The sequence below is a fragment of the Schistocerca nitens genome, chromosome 1 (assembly GCF_023898315.1).
Source record: "Schistocerca nitens isolate TAMUIC-IGC-003100 chromosome 1, iqSchNite1.1, whole genome shotgun sequence".
Taxonomy (NCBI): Eukaryota; Metazoa; Arthropoda; class Insecta; order Orthoptera; family Acrididae; genus Schistocerca; species Schistocerca nitens.
Genome location: NC_064614.1, coordinates 394,899,114 through 394,925,644, shown reverse-complemented (window position 1 = coordinate 394,925,644; position 26,531 = coordinate 394,899,114). Strand labels below are relative to the sequence as shown.

At 38.1% G+C, this 26,531-nt stretch overlaps 1 protein-coding gene across 1 annotated transcript in view; it reads left to right on the top strand.

Annotated features, from left to right (window-relative positions):
• The window catches only part of LOC126249437 (nucleosome-remodeling factor subunit NURF301), a 320,790-nt gene that overhangs the window by 234,307 nt on the left and 59,952 nt on the right, over positions 1 to 26,531 (top strand). Inside the window, exons 24-26 of the mRNA XM_049951093.1 lie at positions 628 to 741; positions 16,097 to 16,174; positions 20,754 to 20,830. Coding sequence (XP_049807050.1) covers positions 628 to 741; positions 16,097 to 16,174; positions 20,754 to 20,830 — 269 coding nt within the window. The remainder of the gene's footprint in view (positions 1 to 627; positions 742 to 16,096; positions 16,175 to 20,753; positions 20,831 to 26,531) is intronic.

Below are 26,531 nucleotides of genomic sequence, written 5' to 3'. Positions count from 1 at the left end.
AGGATATGAATATTTCTCCTCGCCATCATGTCTACAATCTCTTCAGTCTCTCTTGTCAAGGTTATTACATTTAAAGTTCCCACTCTCAACTTGTTTTGGCTTTTTGTTGGGTTCTAGTTTTCTTTTCTTGTTTAGTGTATCTTCTTGCGTTCCTTGGTTTTTCTTCAGGCTGTGATGAGCTGTTATAGGGGAACAAGAAGTGCTGTCTACATTAGGTATTTTTAATCCGAGGCTCATTCTTTGATTGAAAACAAATTGAAAATCATATGAAATACAAATCTAGAGGCCATGCAAACAAACTTGTGTGCTTGAGAGATACCACTCATAAAAAATTTTAATTTATTCAGTACTAGGTAGTTCTGTTAGTCTTTTAATGTTCTTCTCTTATTTGGGTAACCCTTTTTCCTGCATGTTATGTACTTAAAGTAAACATACCATTGTATATTTCATTCCTACTCTTCAAACTCTGCTTACATTGGTCCCTTTTCTTATTTCCACCATGTTCTCAAATGTTATTGATTTTTAACAAGCTGTTGTGTTTTATACGTTTCAGAAATCGTGTTACATGCCTTTTAGTTAGTAGTATTATAATTTTTTACTATTTTGCACCATTGTTTTCCTATGAAGGGGCCGATGGAACAACTCGCGTCATGACAGGACCGACAAGTATACTGCCAAAGACTGCTCAGCAGCCACAGTCTCTTATAAAAATTCAACCATCTGGTCAAACTCCAGTACCAGGTAATTATTTTTAGTAGAATCTAAATCCTTATGAATATCATTATTAGTCCCTGATTTGTAACAGAAGTGGTAGAAATAAAAATATGTGCTAATGTATTTACAACACATATACTGAGTAAGACAATTAGATTACTGTATTTACCCAAATTTTTGTGGTCCAAAAATGCACCTTTTAAGAAACTTGCAGATGTTGACAAGAATGGTAAGTACAGTTTTACTTTCTACAGCTTCATTCAGAAGCTGTCGGCACACGTCAATGTACATCAAGCCATTTCTCGATGCTGCCAATATTCACAACATAGCAATATACATCCCGACTGTGTTCAGGTATGCTATGCAGTGAGACTCGCCTGTCACATCCCCGCTCACAGCCCACCTGTGTGTAGTTCCTAATTATGACCATCTGTATTCTAGGTGGCTATGACCTAACTTACTTGTCGAACAACATTGACAGAAGTAGGAGAGACTGTGGGAGAAAGATTTTCTGCAGTGATGACAGTACTTCCAATTTGCACTCTGTACGGATCACTTGTGTTGGAAATGATTTTATGTTGCAGACAAATTATATTGTCTGTTGTTGTTGTGGTCTTCAGTCCTGAGACTGGTTTGATGCAGCTCTCCATGCTACTCTATCCTGTGCAAGCTTCTTCATCTCCCAGTACCTACTGCAACCTACATCCTTCTGAATCTGTTTAGTGTACTCATCTCTTGGTCTCCCTCTATGATTTTCACCCTCCACGCTGCCCTCCAATACTAAATTGGTGATCCCTCGATGTCTCAGAACATGTTCTACCAACCGATCCCTTCTTCTAGTCAAGTTGCGCCACAAACTTCTCTTCTCCCCAATCTTATTCAATACCTCCTCATTAGTTATATGATCTACCCATCTAATCTTCAGCATTCTTCTGTAGCACCACATTTTGAAAGCTTCCATTCTCTTCTTGTCCAAACTAGTTATCGTCGATGTTTCACTTCCATACATGGCTACACTCCATACAAATACTTTCAGAAATGACTTCCTGACACTTAAATCTATACTCGATGATAACAAATTTCTCTTCTTCAGAAACGCTTTCCTTGCCATTACCAGTCTACATTTTATATCCTCTCTACTTCGACCATCATCAGTTATTTTGCTCCCCAAATAGCAAAACTCCTTTACTACTTTAAGCATCTCATTTCCTAATCTAATTCCCTCAGCATCACCCAACTTAATTCGACTACATTCCATTATCCTCGTTTTGCTTTTGTTGATGTTCATCTTATATCCTCCTTTCAAGACACTATCCATTCCGTTCAACTGCTCTTCCAATTCCTTTGCTGTCTCTGACAATTACAATGTCATCGGCGAACCTGAAAGTTTTTATTTCTTCTCCATGGATTTTAATACCTACTCTGAATTTTTCTTTTGTTTCCTTCACTGCTTGCTCAATATACAGATTGAATAACATTGGGGAGAGGCTACAACCCTGTCTCACTACCTTCCCAACCACTGCTTCCCTTTCATGTCGCTCGACTCTTATAACTGCCATCTGGTTTCTGTACAAATTGTAAATAGCTTTTCGCTCCCTGTATTTTACCCCTGCCACCTTCAGAATTTGAAAGAGAGTGTTTCAGTCAACATTGTCAAAAGCTTTCTCTAAGTCTACAAATGCTAGAAACGTAGGTTTGCCTTTCCTTAATCTAGCTTCTAAGATAAGTCGTAGGGTCAGTATTGCCTCACGTGTTCCCATATTTCTACGGAATCCAAACTGATCTTCCCCGAGGTCGGCTTCTACTACTTTTTCCATCCGTCTGTAAAGAATTCGCGTTAGTATTTTGCAGCCGTGACTTATTAAACTGATAGTTCGGTAATTTTCTCATCTGTCAACACCTGCTTTCTTTGGGATTGGAATTATTATATTCTTCTTGAAGTCTGAGGGTATTTCGCCTGTCTCATACATCTTGCTCACCAGATGGTAGAGTTTTGTCAGGACTGGCTCTCCCAAGGCTATCAGTAGTTCTAATGGAATGTTGTCTACTCCGGGGGCCTTGTTTCAACTCAGGTCTTTCAGTGCTCTGTCAAACTCTTCACGCAGTATCATATCTCCCATTTCATCTTCATCTACATCCTCTTCCATTTCCATAATATTGTCCTCAAGTACATCGCCCTTGTATAAACCCTCTATATACTCCTTCCACCTTTCTGCTTTCCCTTCTTTGCTTAGATGTGGGTTCCAATCTGAGCTCTTGATATTCATACAAGTGGTTATCTTTTCTCCAAAGGTCTCTTTAATTTTCCTGTAGGCAGTATCTATATTACCCCTAGTGAGATAAGCCTCTACATCCTTACATTTGTCCTCTAGCCATTCGTGCTTAGCCATTTTGCACTTCCTGTCGATCTCATTTTTGAGACGTTTGTATTCCTTTTTGCCTGCTTCATTTACTGCATTTTTGTATTTTCTCCTTTCATCAATTAAATTCAATATTTCTTCTGTTACCCAAGGATTTCCACTGGCCCTCGTCTTTTTACCTACTTGATCCTCTGCTGCCTTAACTACTTCATCCCTCAAAGCTACCCATTCTTCTTCTATTGTATTTCTTTCTCCCATTCTTGTCAATTGTTCCCTTATGCTCTCCCTGAAACTCTATACAACCTCTGGTTTAGTCAGTTTATCCAGGTCCCATCTCCTTAAATTACCACCTTTTTGTAGTTTCTTCAATTTTAATCTACACTTCATAACCTATAGATTGTGGTCAGAGTCCACATCTGCCCTGGAAATGTCTTACAATTTAAAACCTGGTTCCTAAATCTCTGTCTTACCAGTATATAATCTATCTGAAACCTGTCAGTATCTCCAGGCTTCTTCCATGTATACAACCTTCTTTCATGATTCTTGAACCAAGTGTTAGCTATGATTAAGTTGTGCTCTGTGCAAAATTCTACCAGACGGCTTCCTCTTTCATTTCTTACCCCCAATCCATATTCACCTACTACATTTCCTTCTCTCCCTTTTCCTACTTATGAATTCCAGTCACCCATGACTATTAAATTTTCATCTCCCTTCACTATCTGAATAATCATACATTTCTTCAATTTCTTCGTCATCTGCAGAACTTGTTGGCATGTTAACTTGTACTACTGTGGTAGGTGTGGGTTTCGTATCTATCTTGGCCACAATAATGCGTTCACTATGCTGTTTGTAGTAGCTTACCCGCATTCCTATTTTCCTATTCATTATTAAACCTACTCCTGCATTACCCCTATTTGATTTTGTGTTTATAACCCTGTATTCACCTGACCAGAAGTCTTGTTCCTCCTGCCACCGAACTTCACTAATTCCCACTATATCTAACTTTAACCTATCCATTTCCCTTTTTAAATTTTCTAACCTACCTGCCTGATTAAGGGATCTGACATTCCACGCTCTGATCTGTAGAACGCCAGTTTTCTTTCTCCTGATAACGACATCCTCTTGGGTAGTCCCCGCCCGGAGAATTGAATGGGGGACTATTTTACCTCCGGAATATTTTACCCAAGAGGACGCCATCATCATTTAACCATACCGTAAAGCTGCATGCCCTCGGGAAAAATTACGGCTGTAGTTTCCCCTTGCTTTCAGCCGTTCGCAGTACCAGCACAGCAAGGCCATTTTGGTTAGTGTTACAAGGCCAGATCAGTCAGTCATCCAGACTGTTGCCCCTGAAACTACTGAAAAGGCTGCTGCCCCTCTTCAGGAACCACACGTTTGTCTGGCCTCTCAACAGATACCCCTCTGTTGTGGTTGCACCTACGGTACGGATATCTGTATCGCTGAGGCACGCAAGCCTCCCCACCAACGGCAAGGTCCATGGTTCATGGGGGGTATATTGTCTAGAATGTTAAAAAAGTAATCTAATAATTACCCTACTTAGCATATAGGTCTACAAGGAACGATAAAAATCAGTACCTTGAATATGTAGATTGCAATACTCTGTTAAGCCAAGATATAACCTTCTAGGATGAAAACACTGTATTTCATTGAAAGAAAAAATACTTTGCAGGTCATTCACGTGATAACAAAAGACTGACATACAACTCGAACACGTGTTGCAGTACAGTCTTTAAAAGTCTAAGTGGCGCCAGCTACTATAGTTCCGTGCATATTATTTCAATAGTTACCATGAATTCTCACTGCTGTTAGTGTTTGTAGTAATTTTAAGTCTCCAACTGGCTAAAGTTAATTTCATTTGAATTATTACAAATAAATACTACTCTCCACAAAGCCCTGAGAGGGGGTGCCACTTTATACTTTATCCCTCATATAACGATTTATACTTGATTTTATTTTTAAGTGCACCTCAAAGTGAGGGTAAATTTTTCGCCTAAAGTCTCATTTCTGGTGTGTGGTTAACATTTATCAATCTATGGTACAACTCCAAGAAATATGTTTACCAAGTTCATGGCCATGTAACTGCGGCCACAGCAGCTTGTGTGCCTGGTGGTAAAACAGCCATCCATAAGCATGTGGCAGTCTGTGTGTTGTACCAATATTCACAGTAGCAATAACAGATTTCATTCACTAGGAAATAAGAAGGTGATAATTATGGTTTTAGAGTATTTCAATGTGGGTTGCTGCACTCCTGGTGGATCCTAATGATACATTCTTAATAAGGACAAATGCATTGAGAAAGTTTACTCACCACAATGGATAAAGTAAGAATTGTTTAGCTGCATCATCACAGAAGCGGAGGGCTTGAGATCTGAAACCAAACAACAGTTGCCTTAGTGGCAACTCATTTCTTGTTGGTCATAACAATATTTAAACAGCCTTTGGCGAAATGTAAATAAAGAAAGAAGTAAAGGTAATAACCGACCATATAATTGCAACAATGACTCGTTGACAGGTACATAAAACTGAAAACATTCCTAGCTTTTTTACAAATTGTTCTTCAGAATTAATATAATGCATACCACACAAATGCACTTTCACAGCCACATTGTCTCGGCTGAGACTGGTATGCTGGCACTGCAGACTGACTGGGGTGAGAGATTGTGTTGACTGGGGGTAAGAGATTGTGTTTGGTAGAGTACAAGTGTGCGAAGGTTGCGAAGCAAGGAAAGAGTAGAGGATATCAAGGCCGGGCAGAAACACCCTGGCCTCAGTCTCCACGTGCTGTGCTCAGAATGAGTTGCCACATTCTCACCTCTTGCACCTGCTGTCTTTCCCTTCCCAGTTACCAGTCACCCTTTCCCAACCCCCCCCCCTCCCCCCTCCCTCCCCTTTCACCAACTTCTCTTGCCCTGGAGAGCTGCAGTGCTGGCACATTTTAGATGGCCAGGACAATGTAGGCATGCAGATGTTAGTGTGTTGTTTTATTAGTTCTGAAGAACAATTTGTCCACAGGTTAGCAACAGTCTCTGTCTTGTTTTTGCACCTGTCAGTTACTCAGGGTGTGGACTATACGGTGATTTTGTTGTTACCTTTACTCCTTGCGTTATCTATTAATTTTCAAGCAGGCTCCATTTTAGAGCCATAGCAGCCATGTTCTTAAAGAGATACAATATTTTGTTAGTGAATATTCTGGTTCAACCAGATAATAGCAAATGCAAGTGGATTTACGAATTACTTCAACCTGTGGTCTGCAGCAATTACTACAGCTTCCTGTGTATTACAGTTCTTCAAACAGTATGAAGAACTCTATTGCTGAGTACTGAGATGACAGTAACTGTTTGTTCTGAAAACCCCTTAAATCTTGCTGTTAGTAACCATAGAGATTCCTCAGTAACTGTCAATTTGAAATTAGAACTTAATAAAGGGTGAAAAAAGTGACTATGTGCCATTTACAATGTTTTGAAATAAACTAATGGTACAGTCCAGAATGAAATAAAAAATGTAGGGCAGTGGGAAATATGTAATATTTATCTTATTGTAAAACCAGCAATCGTGTTTTTAATGTCAGTCAATTATGACTGTCTTTAGACCTAGAAGTAAGTGTACAGACGTAACTTTAATTACAGGTATTTCCAACTTGCACAAATATCAAGTAAAAGCTGTTCTTAATTTGTGTTTCTTTTCTTTTGTCCCTTCTTTTTTTGCTTGTAGACATTTACTGGTAATGGTGCAATTTAGAAGCTTATACTTATTTACTTCTGACACAGTACGCAATATGGTAGGTTTTTGTTGTTTTACTTTACAGTAGACTGGCAAAGACCACGAGACTTGTAAATAAAGTAATAAATCTTACTCCATGTAAACACACAATTGTCTAACACAATAATAAATATGCTCCCTGCCATACACGAGCCTTGAACCCTGAGCTCCATGCTTTAAAATCGTGCATGTGGGCCCAGAGCCACACCGACATGAATACTTGACTTGGGTTGGGATGAGCAGGTGGGACAGACAGATAGGCTCCACCACTACTCGTGTGGCAAGGTATGTCATCTGATAATGTCATATGTTCAACATTTGGTATCCATTTTTGGTTTATTTTCTGACATTTGCGTCTTCATGTGTCTTATATTAAATTACTTGTCTCAGCATCATCTACATTGCTTTGGACGTTTTTAAACATTAATAAGAATCACTCTGTATGTAGGTGGTACAGTCATAATAACTAGCCATACGAGCTCCATCCTGAAGTTATAAATCTTGAGTACCATGAGCACCATTGCTACACACATATTGACACTTTGAGGAAACAAGCTACACTGCCATACTGCAGTGAGTGACATGTCTACATTCTAGCATGCTAGATGTCTTTGCTGCACATCAGTTCACATTACTTCAGTAGTAATATTATTTTTAATTAAGTGTACAAGATATTTCCTGCTGAATTTAGTACAAGTACAAGAGTCATTCAATAGACCCCCGAAGAAGAATGTATTATGAGAATAGAAAACAACACTAATTTATTTTTAAATGTAATCCCCCTCTAGTTCCATGCAATTATGTTAGTGCTGGACAAACTTCTCAGTTCCAGGTGCAAAGAAATCTTGGGGTGGCGGTGGGTGGGTGGGGGGGCAATAACCACTTACACCTTACACACTGCTGCCTGGACTTCATCATCAAGCAAACCTTGAGCTACAAAGAGCATTTTTCAGTGGATTAAAAATGTGATAATCTGAAGATACTGGGTCTTGGAAATATGGGAGTTGGGGCAAGCAGGCAAACTTCAGGTTATTGATGGTATGTAATATGACTCTAGCAGTTTGTGGCCTCACATTGTCATGCGGTAACAGGATGTAAATGGACACCACTCCACACTGCTTGCTCAAGGTTGCTGATTCCAGATTTTCACACATAAGGTTTGCATATGTCCCACTGTTCATATTTTGACCTCTCAACATTTAATGTTCAAGAATGTTGCCACTCTATTGAAGCCCGCATTTGATCAGGTCCAAAAAAATGCACCAAACTTTCATTGCGAGTTACAATATGGTGAAGAAATATCTCCCCTTCAGTCATGTACAGGTGTTTTGTAACCCACATTGTGCACACTTTCTTAGACGTCAGTATGTCATGAGCAGTATGGAGGGGTGATCCAACACTGATGTTCATAGTTACTGCAATATCACACACCATAATATACCTGTTTCCCCATATCAGCTCACACAGTGTTGTTCACTGTGACTGTACAGACACAGCGTCCTGGGCTTGGCGAATCTTCAACACTTGTCACACCCGTTCGAACTTGTCTGCAGTCTCATAGAGTTGCGTTATACTCAAACATCTTTTGCCATACTGCACTGCCATCCAATGCTGGATTTTGACTAGTTTCAACCCTTCAGCTAACAGAAATCTGATCACATATCGCTGCTCCTCATTGGTGCAACCTGCAAGAGTGCAGCCATTTTGTTTCACTGATCCCCAGCATCCCATTTTCGCAAGACAGGCATGCCATCTCCATCTGATAATAGGTCTAGGACACCATTAAAAAATAACAAAGAAATACACACATTGTCGAAGTTTTCTATTTTTTATACAACTTTTCAAGTTGGATGTACCTTGTAGATATCAAAGTGCAGGTGATAGTGCTTAAGTTATAAGGAATAAAATGTAATGAGGAAGGAGACTTTATTAAAAATAAACACAATTTGTGTATTCCCGATTGATGGGTGGATTGTGTGGGTGTGGCTTGTAATGAATTTGGGATACTATTTGCTGGTTTGTTTGTGTAGACACAGCATGTGCCCTGAGAAAGTAGTAGTTTTTGTTCTGCTTTATTAACAAACTGCAAACTTTGTGTAATGATAGTTTGCATTGTACAATGGTACTGTATATTGCTCGTTACATTGTTAGTATAATATTTGTAATAAAGCCTCCTTCCTCATTACATTTTATTGAACTGAAGCTCACAAATAGATGATGTGTGACAAATAGTGCTGTTTATGTCCAATGACATTTGCGCATTTCATTACATGTTATTGTGAACAAGTCATGGGCTCCCATTTAATGAGTGGATTGCATGGGCATGATGTGTGCACTTGCGTGAGGGGTTATTTGTTCTGCTCTATTAACAATTGAGATTTTGTGTTAAAGAGTGATTGCATTGTACAATAACTCGGTGTTATTGTTGTAACATAGTTCTATTTTAATAAAGCTTCCTTTCTCATTACATTTCATTCTATAATATGTAAATACAATCATTCACATTTTTATATCTATTTGCACTAAATTCTACCAGAAAGATTTTGTGCACTGAATTAAAAAGAATATTTCTATTGAAGTCATGTAAACTGATGTGCAGCGCAAATCTACATGCCAGACAGCATACATGTCACTCGCTGCTGCACAGCAATATAATCACAGTATTGTTCATGGTAGTCAAAATTTGTAAAATGGGCATGAAGCTTATATGGCTAATTATTATGACTGTGCCATCTATATATATAGTGACACAATATGTGTAGTATACTGTGTCTGCTCAGATATGAAAATGGTGTCATATTTGCTCTAAATGATTTCCGATTCTGTTACTTGTGTAATTTGGAAATATTTTTATGTCAAGCTAAGTCTTTATGCTTTTATTTAGGTCTGAAGATTGTCATTGTTGACTGAAATTAATAACCTCGAAAACAATCAAATATTGATAAAAAAAATTTAATTGGATAGATAAAAAGTCTACTCACCAAGTGAGGGCAGAACACAAACATAAAAGACTGGTGTGATTGGCAAGCTTTAAGAGCCAGTGGCTCCTTCTTCAGGCAGAAGGATTGAATGAGAAGGAAGGAGGGTGAAGAAAAAGGACTGGAGAGGTCTAGGAAAAGGGGTACATTTCAGGAAAGTCACCCAGAACTGTTGGTCAGGGGAGACTTACCATTCGGGATGAGGAGGAAAGACTGATTTTTGGGGACTGCATCAGATGAAATTTGAAAACCTGAGAACAATCAGTCTTTCCTTCTCATCCCAAAGGGTAAGTCTCCCCTGACCTGCAGTTCTGGGTGACTTTCCTGAAATGTACCTCTTTTCCTAGATTTCTCCAGTCCTTTTCCTTCACCCTTCTTCCTTCCCCTTCATCCCTTCTGCATGAAGAATGAGCCACTGACTCCGAAAGCCTGCCAATCACTACAGTCTTTTATGTGTGCGCTCTGCCGGTGCTTGGTGAGTAGATTTTTTATCTGTCCAATTAAATGAAATTAATAACCTGATTGATAAACTTTTGTGGTCCATGAATGTAGTTATAGTAGAATAAATACTTCTTGGATCATGGAATATCTGACTGTGAGAATGTTGCAACTTGTCAAAATGTAATATTCCTTCTGGAGTTATGACAGACCCATTTTGCCACATAGTAAATATTATAGTAATAATTAGTGTCATAAATTGTGTGCAAAATTATTTTATTTGATTTGATTTTTTATTGGTCCAGTTTTATCATATAGCACAAATTGTACAATTGATATTGGACAGGTCAAAGATAAGTTACAATAATACATAGTATTAGCAATTAAAATTAGGTACCTACTACAATTAATTTTGTTACTTATTCAGAAATTCTCTGACAGAATAGAAACAGTGCTTTATTAGAAATGCCTTTAGTTTAGCTTTGAATATTGGATGAGTAGCATTTTTTATTTCCTCTGGTATCTTATTGTGTAGTATTACACCAATGTTAATTATGCTCGTCTGATAGGTGGTTGTTCTGTGATATTTTTGATGTATATTTGATTCCCTTCTGGTACTATAGTTGTGTACACTTTTGTTCTGTAGCAGTTTGCCTGTTTTCAGGAGGTAGTCCCTAGTGAACAAGATAGTTTCATAAATGAATAAACTTGGAACATTTAGAACACCAAGCTCAGTAAAATAGGATTTACAAGACTCCATCTTTTTAAGGCCACAAATTATTCTTAAAGCTCTTTTTTGCTTTCTAAAAACCTTTACACTGTGGGTTGAGTATCCCCATAAAATGATCCCATATTGGATTAGTGAGTGGAACTGTGCATAGTATGCCTGCAGTACTGTTGTTTTGCTTGTTGTAGCCTTTAAAATTCTTAGGCCATAGCACATAGAAGATAGTTTTCTACACAAGTTATTTATATGTGTGTCCCACTTTAAGTCTTGCTGAACCCAAAGACCCAAGAAATTTGTGACACTTACATTTTCTAGGGGATCATTTTTTAATTGGGCTTGAATAGACATCTGATTAGTTGGAGGAGTTAAATGAAAATCGACACACACAGTTTTTTCAGTATTTATAACGAGTTTGTTTTTTGTGAACCACTCAGAGAGTCTTTTCATAGAACTTTCTGCTGTGGACCACAAAGTTTCTGGACTGGATCCAGTGAGCAGTATGCTGGTGTCATCGGCAAACAGGATAGTTTTTGTGGGACTCATATATTCAACTAAGTCGTCCACATAAATCAAGAAGAGTAGTGGACCTAGGATTGAGCCCTGTGGTACACCATATTTTATTGGTAATTCCCTAGAAAGAAAGGAGTTGTTTGTTGTTTTAATTCATTTTGTTGAATTCATACTGAAGTGATACTTTCTGCCTGCGGTTTTTTAGGTATGAACACAACCAGCTATGTGCTACACCTCTTACTCCTCGTCTTGCTAATTTTTCGAGCAGAATGTTATGGTCCAGGACATCGAAGGCTTTTGATAGATCTAGAAAAATACCTGCAGCTAATTTATGTTGATCAAGGGATTTTAAAATGCAGTCTAAGAATTCGAAAATTGCTGTCTGTGTAGATTTAGACTTTCTAAAACCATGTTGTTGTACTGTAAGAGGTGCATATTTATTTATGAAACTTAAAAGCCTGTCATAGAAGAGTTTTTCTAGAATTTTTGAGAAGGAACTTAACTGTGACACGGGTTGGTTCAACATGTAATTGGATGCAGTCATGTGCAACACACACATTATGAAGGTCTAGGACGATACAATATAACATTGTGGTATGCCAGATAATGTATTTAGAATATGAATATAAAATACTTTATTTTTATGTCTGAGAGAGTAATGTCTCTTTCATTGGCGCAGTTTGTTTCATATAAGTTGCATATTACTGACATATTCAATTCTGGTGGTAAATATTTTCTATCCATGTTGTCCTTCTTACTGTAGTGTATGTAGTACATGGTAAAGGAATCAGTAAATTTCAGGATTATTTCCTCTCTATGCTTCGGTGTTTTGTCATGTCTTTCAGGCTTTCCTCAAACAGCGGGAGCAGGCAAGCTCATTGAAACAGGCAGGCTCGTCGCCTTTCCTTCTTTTTCTTTTCTTTCTTTCTTCCTTTTTTTTTAATGCCAGAGCTATAATTCCATCTATAATGAACAACATTCCCCAGTAAAACTTCTTACTAAGAATATGGTATATCCCATTAGCATCTGGTAATTTGTTATGTCATGATCCTTTGTTGCAATATCTTTGGGTTGGATTTCTGAGACTGATATCTTGGTAAATCCATATTTTAGTAACCATCACATGCCCTCCAATTGGTGATGAATTTCCAATCCGATTTCCAGTACAGTGGAATTTCGTTAGCACATATTTGAAAGGACTGCAGATTTGGAACATCATAAGCAGGAAAACGAACTACTGAAAAATACGTAATTTGGCAGTGATTTGATTTTTTTGTCGATGGAAATGCAGAATTACAGGTACCATACTTGGCGTAATATGGGATCACACGTTATGATGTGCTACAATGATAATTTCTAATTCAAAATGCAATTTTTCAAGATTTTTGAATTATGAAACCCAGGAATCCTGAATATTATGTGTTAGTATACAAGAAGCAAAAATGTGTTAAATATGACGACATTGGCTAAATCCAACATACAGGATGAGTACACTTCTGCCATCAGCTAGCTGGAATGCAGGAAAGTCATGTGACGTGAGTGCACTCTCTAACATCCAAAATACATTTCTGGCATGTAATGAAGAAAAAATAAAAATATGCTAAAATTGCAATTTTATTACACTTCTCAAAAATAAACAAACATCATTCATTTAGTGTGTGTCTGTTAGTGAATCACTACTGGTAACTGAATAGGGATTGTCATTTCAACAAACTATCGGTATGTTGTACATCTTGTTAGCCTAACTATACTATAACGTGACAACATAAGTCTTCACAAAGATTTGAAAAATGTATCAATAGTTTTTATGTTGTGTTGTCCATCTTGGTTGATGTGTTCATCATTTCTTCGTCGACTTCAAAACTCGAAACATAATACTTAACTGTGTCCATTGGTTCAATAGCTTCTGACATTGTAGGAACCAGTAAAGTTTCTGGTTTATCCTTGCCTTCACTTCCCTCCTGTTTGTCTGTCGTCTGCTCCTTCAACACATCCTCAGATGTCATGACTGAAAGATGGCAGTATCTTAATTACAATCAACATATTCATCAAATCTAAGACAGTCAGTGTTTTCTTCTCATCCCATTATTTGCTGCTGTTGTTCAATTGCCGTTGCTTTGTTTTCTGGCATTATGTCTTCTGTAAGTACCAGTATCTGATGAAAACCAGCCTTCGTGAAGCAGTTTAATATTGTGCTTTCTTGCACGGAATCCCAAGCACTTCTTACAAAATACATAGCATCCAAAATTGTAAACTTTCTCATTGTAGAGGGAGCCAGCCTCTTCTTTACAAGAATCTTAAATGATTTCTGTTTCAGCCATTTTGTAATGCCTTGGGCAAGTGGCTGAAGGTGGCTTGTACAAGTTGGAGGAACAAAAACTACATTTATGTTACATAGATACATTGTAACTTGGTGATGTGGTGTACACAGGTTAATAAACAGGATGTTTTTCCTATGTCGATACCAAATCTTGCATCCCAGGCAGGCAAGAATTGTTTGAAAATAGTTGTTGTTAGACATGCATTTGCATTAGACGTATATTGACATGAAATGCCTGCACATTTTTTAAGCACTGTGGATTCATCACCTTTCCAATTAACTGCATCAACTTTTCTGCTCCACTTTTGTTACAGAATAATAAAACAGTTAGCATCTCTGTAGTAAATTTTCCGCCATGGCATTTTTCTCCTCTGAACACTAGAGTTTTGTCAGGCAGAAGGTGAAAAAATAAGCCCATTTCATCTGCATTAAAAATGTCATTGGAAATGTAATTTTCTGTGACTGAGGGAAGAGTATTTTTCCATGACTGAACAGTGTCATCATTTATGCTTCCAGGCTCACCTAGAACTCGTTTATACACTAAATTATGCCTTTTCTTGAACCTTTCAATACAGCTATTGAACACCTTGAAATCTGTGAGTCCCAACTCTTGTCGCATTTAGCATGAACTACTGTATCTTCAGTTGAAATGTTTGAAGCATCAGCTTATTTTATCAACTTTAGTAGCACATTTTCCAGTTCTGGAAACTGACCATTGCACACTCATTTTTGTTTGCAGTTTTCTCCTTCTAAATATGGTACATACACTTTTTTGTTTCTCCACTATTTAATGTTGATGGACGAATGCTCAGTTTTCATGTTATATCAGCTTGTTTCTTGTGTGAATTTTTGTCCATTTCCTGAATAATGCTCCACTTTTCATTGTTGGTAAACAGGCTCACTGTCTTTTTATCCATGTTGAACTGGTGGACTGTTTAACACACACGAAAGAAAGAGATTGACCTTGGTGGGAGGGAAAGGGGGTAGACTTAACGCTAAACACGAACAAAGGAGACAGTGACTGAATGACATGCTGTTCAGTTTGTTGTCCACTACAGAAGACAGAAGTTCTCAGAGCTACTACCAACCTATACGAACTAGCAAACAATCTGTTCGACTTGCAGAAGTGCAGGCAGTGAATAGCATTGTCTGCCTGCATATTTCCTCACCTTGCCGCCATGAACATCGTACACCTACCACTCTCACAACTCTCAGCTGCAAAAGTTGCCCAAACAGTATTGATATCCCCAGATTAGAATGTGCTAAGCTGTCAGGGAGAATGCACAAATAAGGCAGTTTAACATGCTTTTAATTCTGTTGGGACTGAGACTTCCAAAAATGGATGTTCTGTTTGTGAAAACACGATAGTAACAGATGTACTAACAAGAGTCCATTATATATCAGGCCGTTACGAGCTTGAAATAGTCACTTGCTTTAAGTTTTATTTCTATGGATTTATCCAGTTTTCACCTTTTTGATATGATTGCTGTCATGATTCACTGAGTTTCTTACTGATAACCTTTTTATGACAGCTGGGATCTCTTTTCTGCTTAAGACCGCATTGATCTGAAATGCAAAAAATAGCAAATAATGACTTACCCTTTGTCAAAACATTGTTGCACATAGCAGCAAATGACCTAAGTGCTTTGCCAAGCAAAAATCATTTAACTTGATTTTTCATCAGCTATCTCTCAAGGGTGTAATGAACAAACATAACAGATTTATCACTGGAGGTATATTTCCCCAGTTGGTATGTACCATCATCATGGGAGAAGAAAAGTCAGAAGTTGACAGTGTTTCATTCTCTCTATTGACCATCTTGCATCACACTTACTAATCTTCGATACTCGCACCATGGGACATCTTGCAGTGTCACAGTGTTCACACCATAAGTGATCTTGTAGTGTCACATTGGTTCACATGTGGCAGCATTGTAATAACACAGTACCAAAATTGCCCTCATAGACCATGATCTTGCCCACTAGTTCCATTACCCATCTCAAAATTAGCTGCAGAGGCAGTTGGTCACCTGTGGCACTGAGCTGTCCATATAATAAAACAGGGATGAAAAATACAAACACAACAAGGAAATAGTAACAAATTTACTATAGCAGCATTGACCACACTAGGCATGGACTGTTTTTCATAGATTGAGAATCGGTTATGCTTTTACCTGAAGCTCTAATTATTGCTGATTAAGACATTTCTGATGACTTTATTTTTGTTCCTGAAGCTGTGTTTTAAATAACTGAACTTTTTTCCCTTGCAGGGACACCATCAAATCAACAGCGCGTGCAGATTGTCAAAGGACCTGATGGAAAATTACAAGTCCGTGGTTTGATGCCTGGTAAGTTAATCATTTACAAGACATATTTTATTTTTCCCCAGAATTTTGTCTTCATACACTCTGAATTTTCTAATACAAATGAAATAATTGTAAAAAAAATGTTGTTATCTGTAACTCTTATTGTCAATAAAGCCAGCAGAAACCAGAAACATTTAAGTGTTGCTACAAATAAATTTTAAGAGAAGAAAAAGGAAATGTAATATAAACTGCCTGCAAAAAGAGAGAGAGAGAGAGAGAGAGAAAGAGAGAGAGAGAGAGAGAGAGAGAGAGGTGAAACACCCAGAAGGGGAGGAGGAAGTGATATGAAACTTCATTGGTTGAGAGGGTATATGATGTTATTTCAGTGATTACAAAATTGATCAAGGACTTGGGAGTATGTGCCAACATATTAGTATTATGTTGCACCCTCTCTGACCACTATTCATGCACTGATTTAGTTGGGAAGGATGTTGTCACAATGCTTTCATATCCTCTCTTGAAACATATTGCCCTACAACTGTTCTAATGTGTCCTCGAAATCCTGGATACGGTTACAGGGAAGGAGGTGATGTCTGAATTGGTCACACATGTTCCATCTGGCACAGATGTGAAGATCTTCCTGGCCATGGGAATACCTCAACATTAAGCATATAGTTCACACAGAAACGTACTGTGTGCAGATTACCATTGTCCTGTTGAAAAATGGCACTATGATACTGCCCTATAAGAGGTACAACATGAAGACAAAGGATTCCCATAGTGTACTGTTGTGCCATAAGAGTTCCCTCAACCGATACCAACCGTGGCCTGAATTCAACTATGGCTCCCAACACCACAGTACTGGGAGTAACAGTGCTGTGTCTCTCAAAAACATTGGAAGTCTGGGATCTCTACCCAGGTTGCCACCATACTTGCTGACAGGGGTCATCCAGGCTAGTGCAAACTGTGATTCATCACTGAATGCACTTCTATGCCATTCTTCGGCAGTCCATACTTCCTGGTAAAGGAACTACTCCAAATGCAATTTGTTTTTGTTGTGATGTTAACAGCAGCTTGGGATGGTAATTCCATAGTCTGGCTTCTGCTAGTATCTGACCAGTTGTGTGGGATGGCACAGAATGTTGCAGTTAGTCCATTACTTTTTCTTGCATGGCAGGTGCAGATTAGTGCCCAATACAGTGCTCTTCTCTTTTGGTACTCAGACAGGATCAACTGGAACTAGACGACAATTGTGACTGCCCTCACATTCCTATGGGATTCAACATTGGGTCAGTGTCACATCTGCATGCCTACAGATCTGGTAACTGCATGATTTGACCAGCTGGCCAAATAGAGATCCTCAGTGAGGCTCCTGTCAAGCCCTGTCTCTCGCAAGTATGTGGCATCTTCGTGTCCTTCAGGGTAATCATTCATGACCATCAGAGTGATCACTCAGTATCTGATGCTGTTCACATCCCTTATGTACCCAACCTGGACAGGTAATAACAATAAACATGAACAATGCTAATTCCCTCTAGTGACCATTCTACTTGTTACAGAGAACAGTGTCTTTAAGGACTTAAATACCTGCCAGTGGTGTATATATGTAGGAAGTTGCTTTCACATCTGACCATGTCTCCTCAGTGCTTCATGTTAGTTAGTTAGTTAAATGTTCCATAGAGCATTTGGACGATACATTTGTTGAAATTATGTGCAGCATATGTATGCTGATTAGTTTGAACATTAATGAACCCACAATTATTTTTATTCGTAGTTTGTGTGTGTGTGTGTGTGTATCTGAGCCACTGACAGCTTTAACAATTGGTAATAAAGGTCATCTTTCCCTATAGTGTGGTAGGTATGTACATCACTGTTTTTGTCCAATTCTGATGGATTATTAATGATCAGTTTCATTAGTGGATCTACGTATTGCGATGGCGCAGTTAAAATGCCTAGCTCATTGAAGTAGTACCAACATAACGTTGGTGGGTGAACACCACATATTATTCTTACTGCTCGCTTTTGTGCAATTACTTCAGGAAATTATTCTGTATGACATTATTGAGCGGAAATATGCAAAATGTCTCGTGAGGTTGTATGAAGAGGAAAAGCAGCTGAACTTAATATGCTTCTTCCAGTTCAAGTTTTCATCGCTGTGCATTGATTTGCCAGGTTACTGAAGGAAAAAATATACCCTGAGAAATCTGTGGTAATAGAGCATGCACTAGAAAACAGATATTGTGTTGCATTTAACAAGACAACTGTTATTGAACGGACTAATAGTTTCTGGGGCAACATAATAAAAGAAGTGTTAGAGAGAAAAATTTGTATTGACACCCTCAATAAAGACGGCGGCCTGCAGCTAAGCACGGCTTGTGACCCGGCCGTCAGAAGGTTAAGTAGGTGTGACAGGTGCGCAACGAAAACATTATCTTACATGGTGGTGGAGAAAACACCAGTGACGTCTCGGAAGGCAGTGTGGCTGCATAAGGACGATAGCAGCAACCAAAAGACAGACACCACTTGGCAATGGCTGAGGAGAACTTGGCCGAAAGCTGGTGGATTTTAAACCACTTGATGTGGCTAGAATTGTGTTTTGTTACCACTGTACATTAAATTTACTTTTTATCCTTAATTTTCTCCTATCGATATGGGTAGCACGCCATACCTATAGCTAACACTTTCAACTAAAATTTCTCAATTGTGCATGTATTATTACAATTGCATATGTTGTTTCTCAGCTGTACATTTCCACTACGATCACTTACCCATCTTATTGCATCCTTCACCATCTATACCATTATTAAAGGTCAAAATACCTTGTGCCGTCTTTTGTCACAACTGTCACTTCTTTCATAAATTTATTTGCTTTGTTGCTATTTTATGATTAGATTCTCCTCCTTAGCAAATTTTTATTTAACTAGTCATGCCATGAACATTTACTTATTCAAACTCTGTCACTTTTACCACAAATATTTCAAGTTGCCCTCCATCCAGTCACAAAAGCCAATCTTACTATAAGGCTTCAGCTCCTTTCACAAAGTAACTTTTCTTTGTAACAGTAATTTATTGTACTCTATCTCTGCAGTTGGACCCTTGTTCTCCAATAGTTGGACAGTGTTGTATTTATCATCTTTGGGTGCTATGTGAGCTACTTACATCCCACTCCTACGTGTGAGTACCATTACATGTAAACTCACCGCTTCCCCTATTCAGCCTCATGGTAACTCACAGATGTTACCTTGATCCCAAGTGTCCTCTGCAGGATACTAACAATGTCTTCAACATACTATCTTCTAAGAAGCAAACCCCAGCAGAAATACCAGTCTTCTCAAAAGATCTTACTTTGGCCAAAAATCCAGGTTTAATTATGCTGGACTTGACAAGAATCTTTTCTGCTTTATCCGTTGCCCTCATTGGAAAGATATCTTCACCATTCACCCTGATAAACACAGGTAACTTTAATCTGGAGGACTGTCAACACTGACTCATCAGGCTGTTACAATGTGGGCCGGTGAGTAGCCCATGCATGTTAGTTCATGTAAAATGATTGGTCAAAATCATTACCTAAGCCATGCTAATGGCTCCATGACACTAACTTCAACATTGGACATTGTGTATTATATAATTGCCCTATTTGTGTATATAATCTTCATTTTACAGGATGGTTAACTTATTGGGTACTTTGATGTGGCATACACTCTGTTATTAAACAAATTTTTAAAAATCTATATTTCTCCATAAGTCTTAGAGATAAATTAGGGCGCTAATAAGATCTACATTGGTAATTTTGTATCGGTTGATGAGGGTTGTTTTCGCATTCTATTTTTATATCTGTATCTCCTTTGCATCCTAGAAATATAGTGTTGATACATTAACAAAATTCAGGAACTACTCGAGTATTTTATTCTAAATTAATTTAAAACTCCCACCATCATCCTCCTCCTCTAAAGCACAAGTTTCTCCAGTAAATCCCTTCCATTAGCAGCTGACCAGATATAAAATAAACTGCCTCTCAGCATCAGATATGTTAAATATGTGCCCTCTTAAAAAAATGTATCTTTTTAAACAATGTGAATTCTCTTTTATTTTAATTTTGTGGTACTGTACTTCACTTATTGTAGTGGTATGCAATTACGAAGGTGGCCATGTGATGTGTCTTGTGCAGAGAGGTGTAGAAAATACTTTACAGTGTCACCAATGTGCCCTCTGTCTTTGTCCCATGCTTAACTCTGCATCCATTGCCTACCATAGTAACTGGCAGCGTTGGGGTAAGCGTCACATCAGGCCACGGCTTCTGCTTCTGGCTCTCCCCACAAACATTTATGTGCTCAGAAAACTGACACTGTCATGTTTGCATTATGCCATCCATAAGGAATACTACAGTGGCTATGTACTTTCACCGTACCTAAACTAACATGAAAATCATTGCTTAATGTTCTAAGCACTCCCCAAATTGCACACTACAGGCATACACTATAGTAAGACACTATTGATTGAAGCAACATGGACTGCACTGATCCTTGCCACTGCAGTTCGCCCCACCACCTGTCTCCTTACTTGCACACCACTATACACTCTCGCAAAGGAAATAAAATCATTTTATTTTCTTACTTTTTAGGTCAGCAGCTCGTGCAAATGCCGGATGGAAAGCTCCATGTCCTCAACAATCCTCAGATTCAAGCTCAACCTCAACAGGTATCTGTGCTTTGCATTTCTACAATGTTATCTTGAAATCCAGGAAATAAAACTAATTGCAAATCATCTTGCATTGATATCCACACAAGACTATATAAAATTCTTGTGTTTTACGTGATGTGTTAATGATGGCTGAGCTAATTTTAATCGAGAACTGTTCTAGAAAGAATAATCATCAGCACAATGATTGAGGCAATTGCAGTGAAAATTAATTGACATATCAGTGTTATTCCTGGAAGGATTGTCTTAAATATTATTGATATCTCTCTTACCCAGCGATATGAGCAGGATCAGATAGGGAGAATCACACAAGTCACAGTTTGTAAGAAGGAAGACAGGCAACATACTGCTGTCTTTCACAATGGCACTCAAAGAGACAGCTCAACATTATATTTTAAGTAATAGAAAAGGAAGCAGCAAATACATGTAGAAGTTGTCCTTTTTTGGTGTGTGTGTGTGTGGGGGGGGGGGGGGGGGGTTGCAATGTCTTCTATATTTTAATCTAATTTTAATATTCAGCTAATCTTTCTGCTAGATGTTGCATGCTCTTGCCATTAAATTCAAGCATTGTGTTATCTATTGCATGTTGGTGTGAAAAAGAGACTGTTTTAACTGTTAATAGTATACTGAGTGCATATTTCTACACAGAAATAGTAATAAACTTATAACATGTAGCCAATAATATTGTAATTTAAGGTAAGTTATAGTTGTTGCCACTTCCATTTTCACAATTCATTAGATTTGTTTTGTAGTGTTCATAGTGTAATAAGATGTTTAAGAATGAGTTTGAAAATGTAGTTTCCCTGAAATTTTTCAAGTTTTATGAATGACTATATTAAAAATAAGTCTCCAAAATAGATGCATGCACTCAAAGTATCAGTGCTAGCTTTGTGAAGTTTGTTATTCACTGCATTTATAAATAATAGGTGCTTGCTTCTGTGATTGCTTTGTTTATGAATCAAAATATTTCTTCTCACCGTATGATCTACACACCAAAATAATTATGAGATCTGTCTATACATACTTTTACATCATGGAGTAAATGCTGGTGAAGCAATATTGAAACATTCAATAAAGAAAATATTTGACCAGAAGAAAAACTGCAACTGAGGAACATGTTACTGGAATAAAAACTCACTTCAGTTGTAAGTACGAGGGCTATCCACAAAGTACATTACGTTTTGGAATAGAAAATAAATAAAGTATTGGAAAATTTTTTTATTATACACAGATGAAAGCCACACTTAAATAATACTTTTCTACATAGTTGCAATTTAAATTAAGGCACTTATTGTAGCGATGGACGAGCTTGGAAATTCCTTCGTCGTAAAATTCGGCCGCCTGCGCCTTCAACCACGTGGTTACCTTTTCTTTTGGGACAGAAAAGGTGTGATTTTTGTGGATTTCCTGGAAAAAGGCACTACAGTAAACACTCAAAGGTATTGCCAAACTCTGCACAACCTCAGAAGAGCAATACAAAACAAGCACAGGGGAAAGTCGGGCTCAAAGATCTTGCTGATTCACGACAACGCCCGGGCCCACACGGCAAATGCCACTCGTGAAGTTCTCGAATCTTTTAAGTGGGAGTTGTTTCCTCATCCGCCGTACGGTCCCGACCTGGCACTGAGCAACTTCCACTTATTCCCAGCACTGAAGAAGTGGTTGGCTATGCAGCGTTTTGATGACGACGCACAGCTTCAAGAAGAGGTAACCACGTGGTTGAAGGCGCAGGCGGCCGAATTTTACAATAGAGGAATTTCCAAGCTCATCCATCACTATGATAAGTGCCTTAATTTAAATGGCAACTATGTAGAAAAGTAGTATTTAAGTGTGGCTTTCATCTGTATGTAATAAAAAAAATTTCCAATACTTTATTTTTAATTCCAAAACATAATGTACTTTGTGGATAGCCCTCGTAATTTGCCTTTTTTATAGCACGGCCGGTTTCAGAAACTGAAACTCCATTGTCATGTTCCACTAAATAATTAAAAATCCCGAATGTGTGGCATTTGGGCCAGTCAGACCCACACCAAACAACACATGGCAGCCTAGGTATACTGACTGAGGCACACAGCTCAACAGCTGATAAGGAACTGTAGGAACCACCTGAAGATGGGGCTTTAAGCTTCCAAAACTGGTAGTGGGAAAAAAAGGGGGAGAGAGGGACAAATTACTTATAACTGAAGGGGATTTTTATTCCAGCAATGTAGAGAAAGGTAATCCAATCTCACAGCAAAATAGCCTACTGTAATCTGTTGCAAAGGGGTCGTGACATGTGTGAGGTAGCAACTACAGTTGTAGTTCCTCAGTGTGTAATTGAAAAATTATGGACTCACACTCTTCCTCATAACCTGTTTGAATAAATAGCAACATTAGCACCTACACAGCAGATCTTCAAACAGCAACAGATTACACAAAAACAACCCAAACTGTCTACAGTCTTTGTGGAGGTAGCCTTTGTGCATGAAGCCCCCCTTAACATGTGTTGTTAACAATACACTATAGTATCTTGAGACAATGGACAAAGACACATATGGATAACGGTGTGGTGAGGTTTTTTGTTTTTCCCCTCCCTAAGCTACAGGTTAATGTTGATACCGACAATTGAAGTGTTTACATGTGGATAGATTGTGGAATGTGACACAACTCCACATTTTTTCATAAATGATTTCCCTGATACTACAGCAAATTGATAATTTTGATAGGAATGCAGAGTAGCTGATTTATGGACCTCAGTGTCACTTTGAAAGGTGTAGGAACATGGTGTTCTGACTTTTCTTATGTTGTATGCTGCTACCATCAATCCTTTTATCCATTTTATCAATTTCCTGTAAAATCTCAGTTGATCGACTACGCTGAGAGGTTTTCTCCCTGTATATGATTTATATTGAACAAATCTGAGAGTAATTTGGCAGTTGTATTGGAGTTTGGCCATCATTGTTCCAGACATGGATCTTATTCTTCTAGAGGAGTCTGAAATGTCCCTTAGTGATGTTCCTTTATTAAATTCATGCTATGCAGGTTTTAGACAATTCTTGCTATTCTTTTTGACCTTACATTGTATAACGGTATAGTAATTACTATTTTTCACCTATTTTTAATTGGTTTTCATTCCTGTGTCACATTTGTATTAGTACTACAGAGCACCTTCATCAGTACAGCCCAGAATGTTACATAGTATGTGAAAGTGTTTATATTATATCAACAGATCCGTATAGTTTGTGTAATTCCATCCTTTAATTGTTTTGACCCATGTGATGATTAAATTAAGAGCATCAGGCATATCTTGTATGGAGATTCTGTCCACACTACCTGCCCACTGATATTCAGATAGTAATGAATTCATTAAAAAATCTTGTCTAATTTCTTAGAACCAGTATTTATACTCGTTAAGTCAATTATAATCATCAGATGTTTAAGAGTCTCTGTCTGAAGCAGTCTGAAGTGGAATGATCACATTAATGTAGTGATGGAAAAGGCAGAAGCCATACTAAGATCTAGAACGCTAAGAAAGTGTGCTTCATCCATGATGGAGATTGCTCACAAATCCTTCACTGAATGAATTCTTGAGCATTGTACCTCTTACCTGCTTGGATGAGTGGAAGAAATAAGAAGATGCCATGATTCATCACTGCTTTGTTTGGTCAGCAAGACAACATAATAGGACTGCTCAGCAAACTCAATTGGGAGGCATTGCAGGAAAGACATTGTGAGTGACATAGAACCATATTCTCAAAATTCGCAGCTCTCATGTTACATTGTGAGCCAAGAAACTCGTTCCCTCCAACATACCTCTTGAATTGTGATCCCAACAGTAAAATTAGAAACTGCATTGATAAGCCCTGTACAGTTGAGGCATTGAGTAGTGAACACTCACATAAATGACACCAAAAACATTGCTGATATTTCGGGCAGTCCTTGGGGGGGGGGGGGGGGGATGTGTTGGTGGAATAAAAGATAAGTAAAGGTTGGGGCCAGAGGGGTTACGGGTATGCTAGTCCTTGTCCTTCATCCACCTACCCCTTCTATGCTATTCCATACTAGACACACAGTCTTGGTACTACCTGATGTCTGATGTCAGAATCTCCATGCAGTTGCAGTTAGAAAGAAACAAAAACAATTATGTATTACATTTTTTTAAAGTAAGCAAAATCTAAGTTTATTTAATTTCATATTTTTGACAATATGAAGAGAATGATGGTAAGAATAATTGATCCATTTTCACTTGTTGTGTGTCCTATGCTTTCCTGTATTTTACACTTTCCTACATTTTACACTTTTTTGGGTCAGTCTGCTGGAAAGTGCAAAAAAGGGGGTTTTGCTGTAACTGCTGACCATAGGTATTACAGTGCATACACTTGATTCCTCGATATCATTTCACATTGTATCAGTACTGTTTACTTTACGTCTGAGGCAATTTGGAGGACTTTTTTTTTTATTGTGGATAGAAAGTAATTACTCCAAGCTCCTTGACACAGTGGTTGTACTCTTGTAATGTACCCAGGAGTAAGTGCATTTCATATAAGCATGCCGATGTCGTGCACAATGATGGTGTCCACTGGGAACATTTGTGGCTGCACTGCTCTTGGAGCAGTTTGGCCGTGCAGCTGTTGTCATCCTTAATGCTGCAGGCAAGTGACTGTACAACTCGTGTTACATTCCAGTTGGGCAGTAACCTGTAAAGCTACTGCAATTGTCAGTCACATGGTAGCACATGTTAGGAACTGCACCGTACAAAAAAAAAAAAAAAAAAAAAAAAATCTGAATCTCACATCTGGCCAAACAAATTTAAAGTAGTGGTGTGATGCAAATTGCTAATTTCAAATAACTCTTGTTGAGCTGCAGGGAGCTGCAGTGTTAAATAATTGTCTGATGTTTGTAAAACAGGTTCACTTTTTTGTGAATTCTTCTTTGGTACCCCACTTTCAGAAATAAATTACCAGAAGCCCTGTGATATATGTTTAGTAAAAATAATTGTGTTTAGCAGAAATAATTGAGATATCCACCAAATTCCTAGATTTCCCTTTAACTGTACTAACTTAGATGTGTTTAAAAATTGTCCAAATGCTCATCATCATTGTCAAAGTTTTCAATATCTGTGCTTGTTGTTTTCCCATCATAGACAGACAGACAGACAGACAGCTTTTCAGTCTTGGCTTCTGTAATAGCTCATGTTGTGGGAAGCAGATATTCCTAAATAGTCCATTGATTAGCATATGTACAATTACATATGTTCATTGGTTGATTCACACTGTCCTTTTATCCTTTGTTTAGGCAGAAATCATCTTGTGGATTTTAATGGTGTGTGTTTCAGTATGTTGCTGTTGTTTCAGTACACTTAAAGTATGGTTGTGAAATTGTGTTGTAAATTTGTGAACAGGAAACAGTGTTATCGGCCTTACAGAGAACTGTACTCTTTTCTATTGAGTTTCCTTGGTTATGATGGTGTGAAATGGTAAAATGTTTAGATCATGTTCTTTGTGGTAGTAATATACTTCAGGTAGGAAGTATAGATATACGAACTCATGTTGAAATTGTTTAGCATGGCTCCAGTACAAAGTTGATGAAAACTCAGGAAGTTAATACACTTCTTGCCAGCTTTCCACTCCTTAGCTTTATGAATTTCTGCTTTTGAAGTTGGCAGGTGTCTGATGGTGATTGCTGTAATTTAAGATGTGTAAGAACTTTTATTTTTCCACCA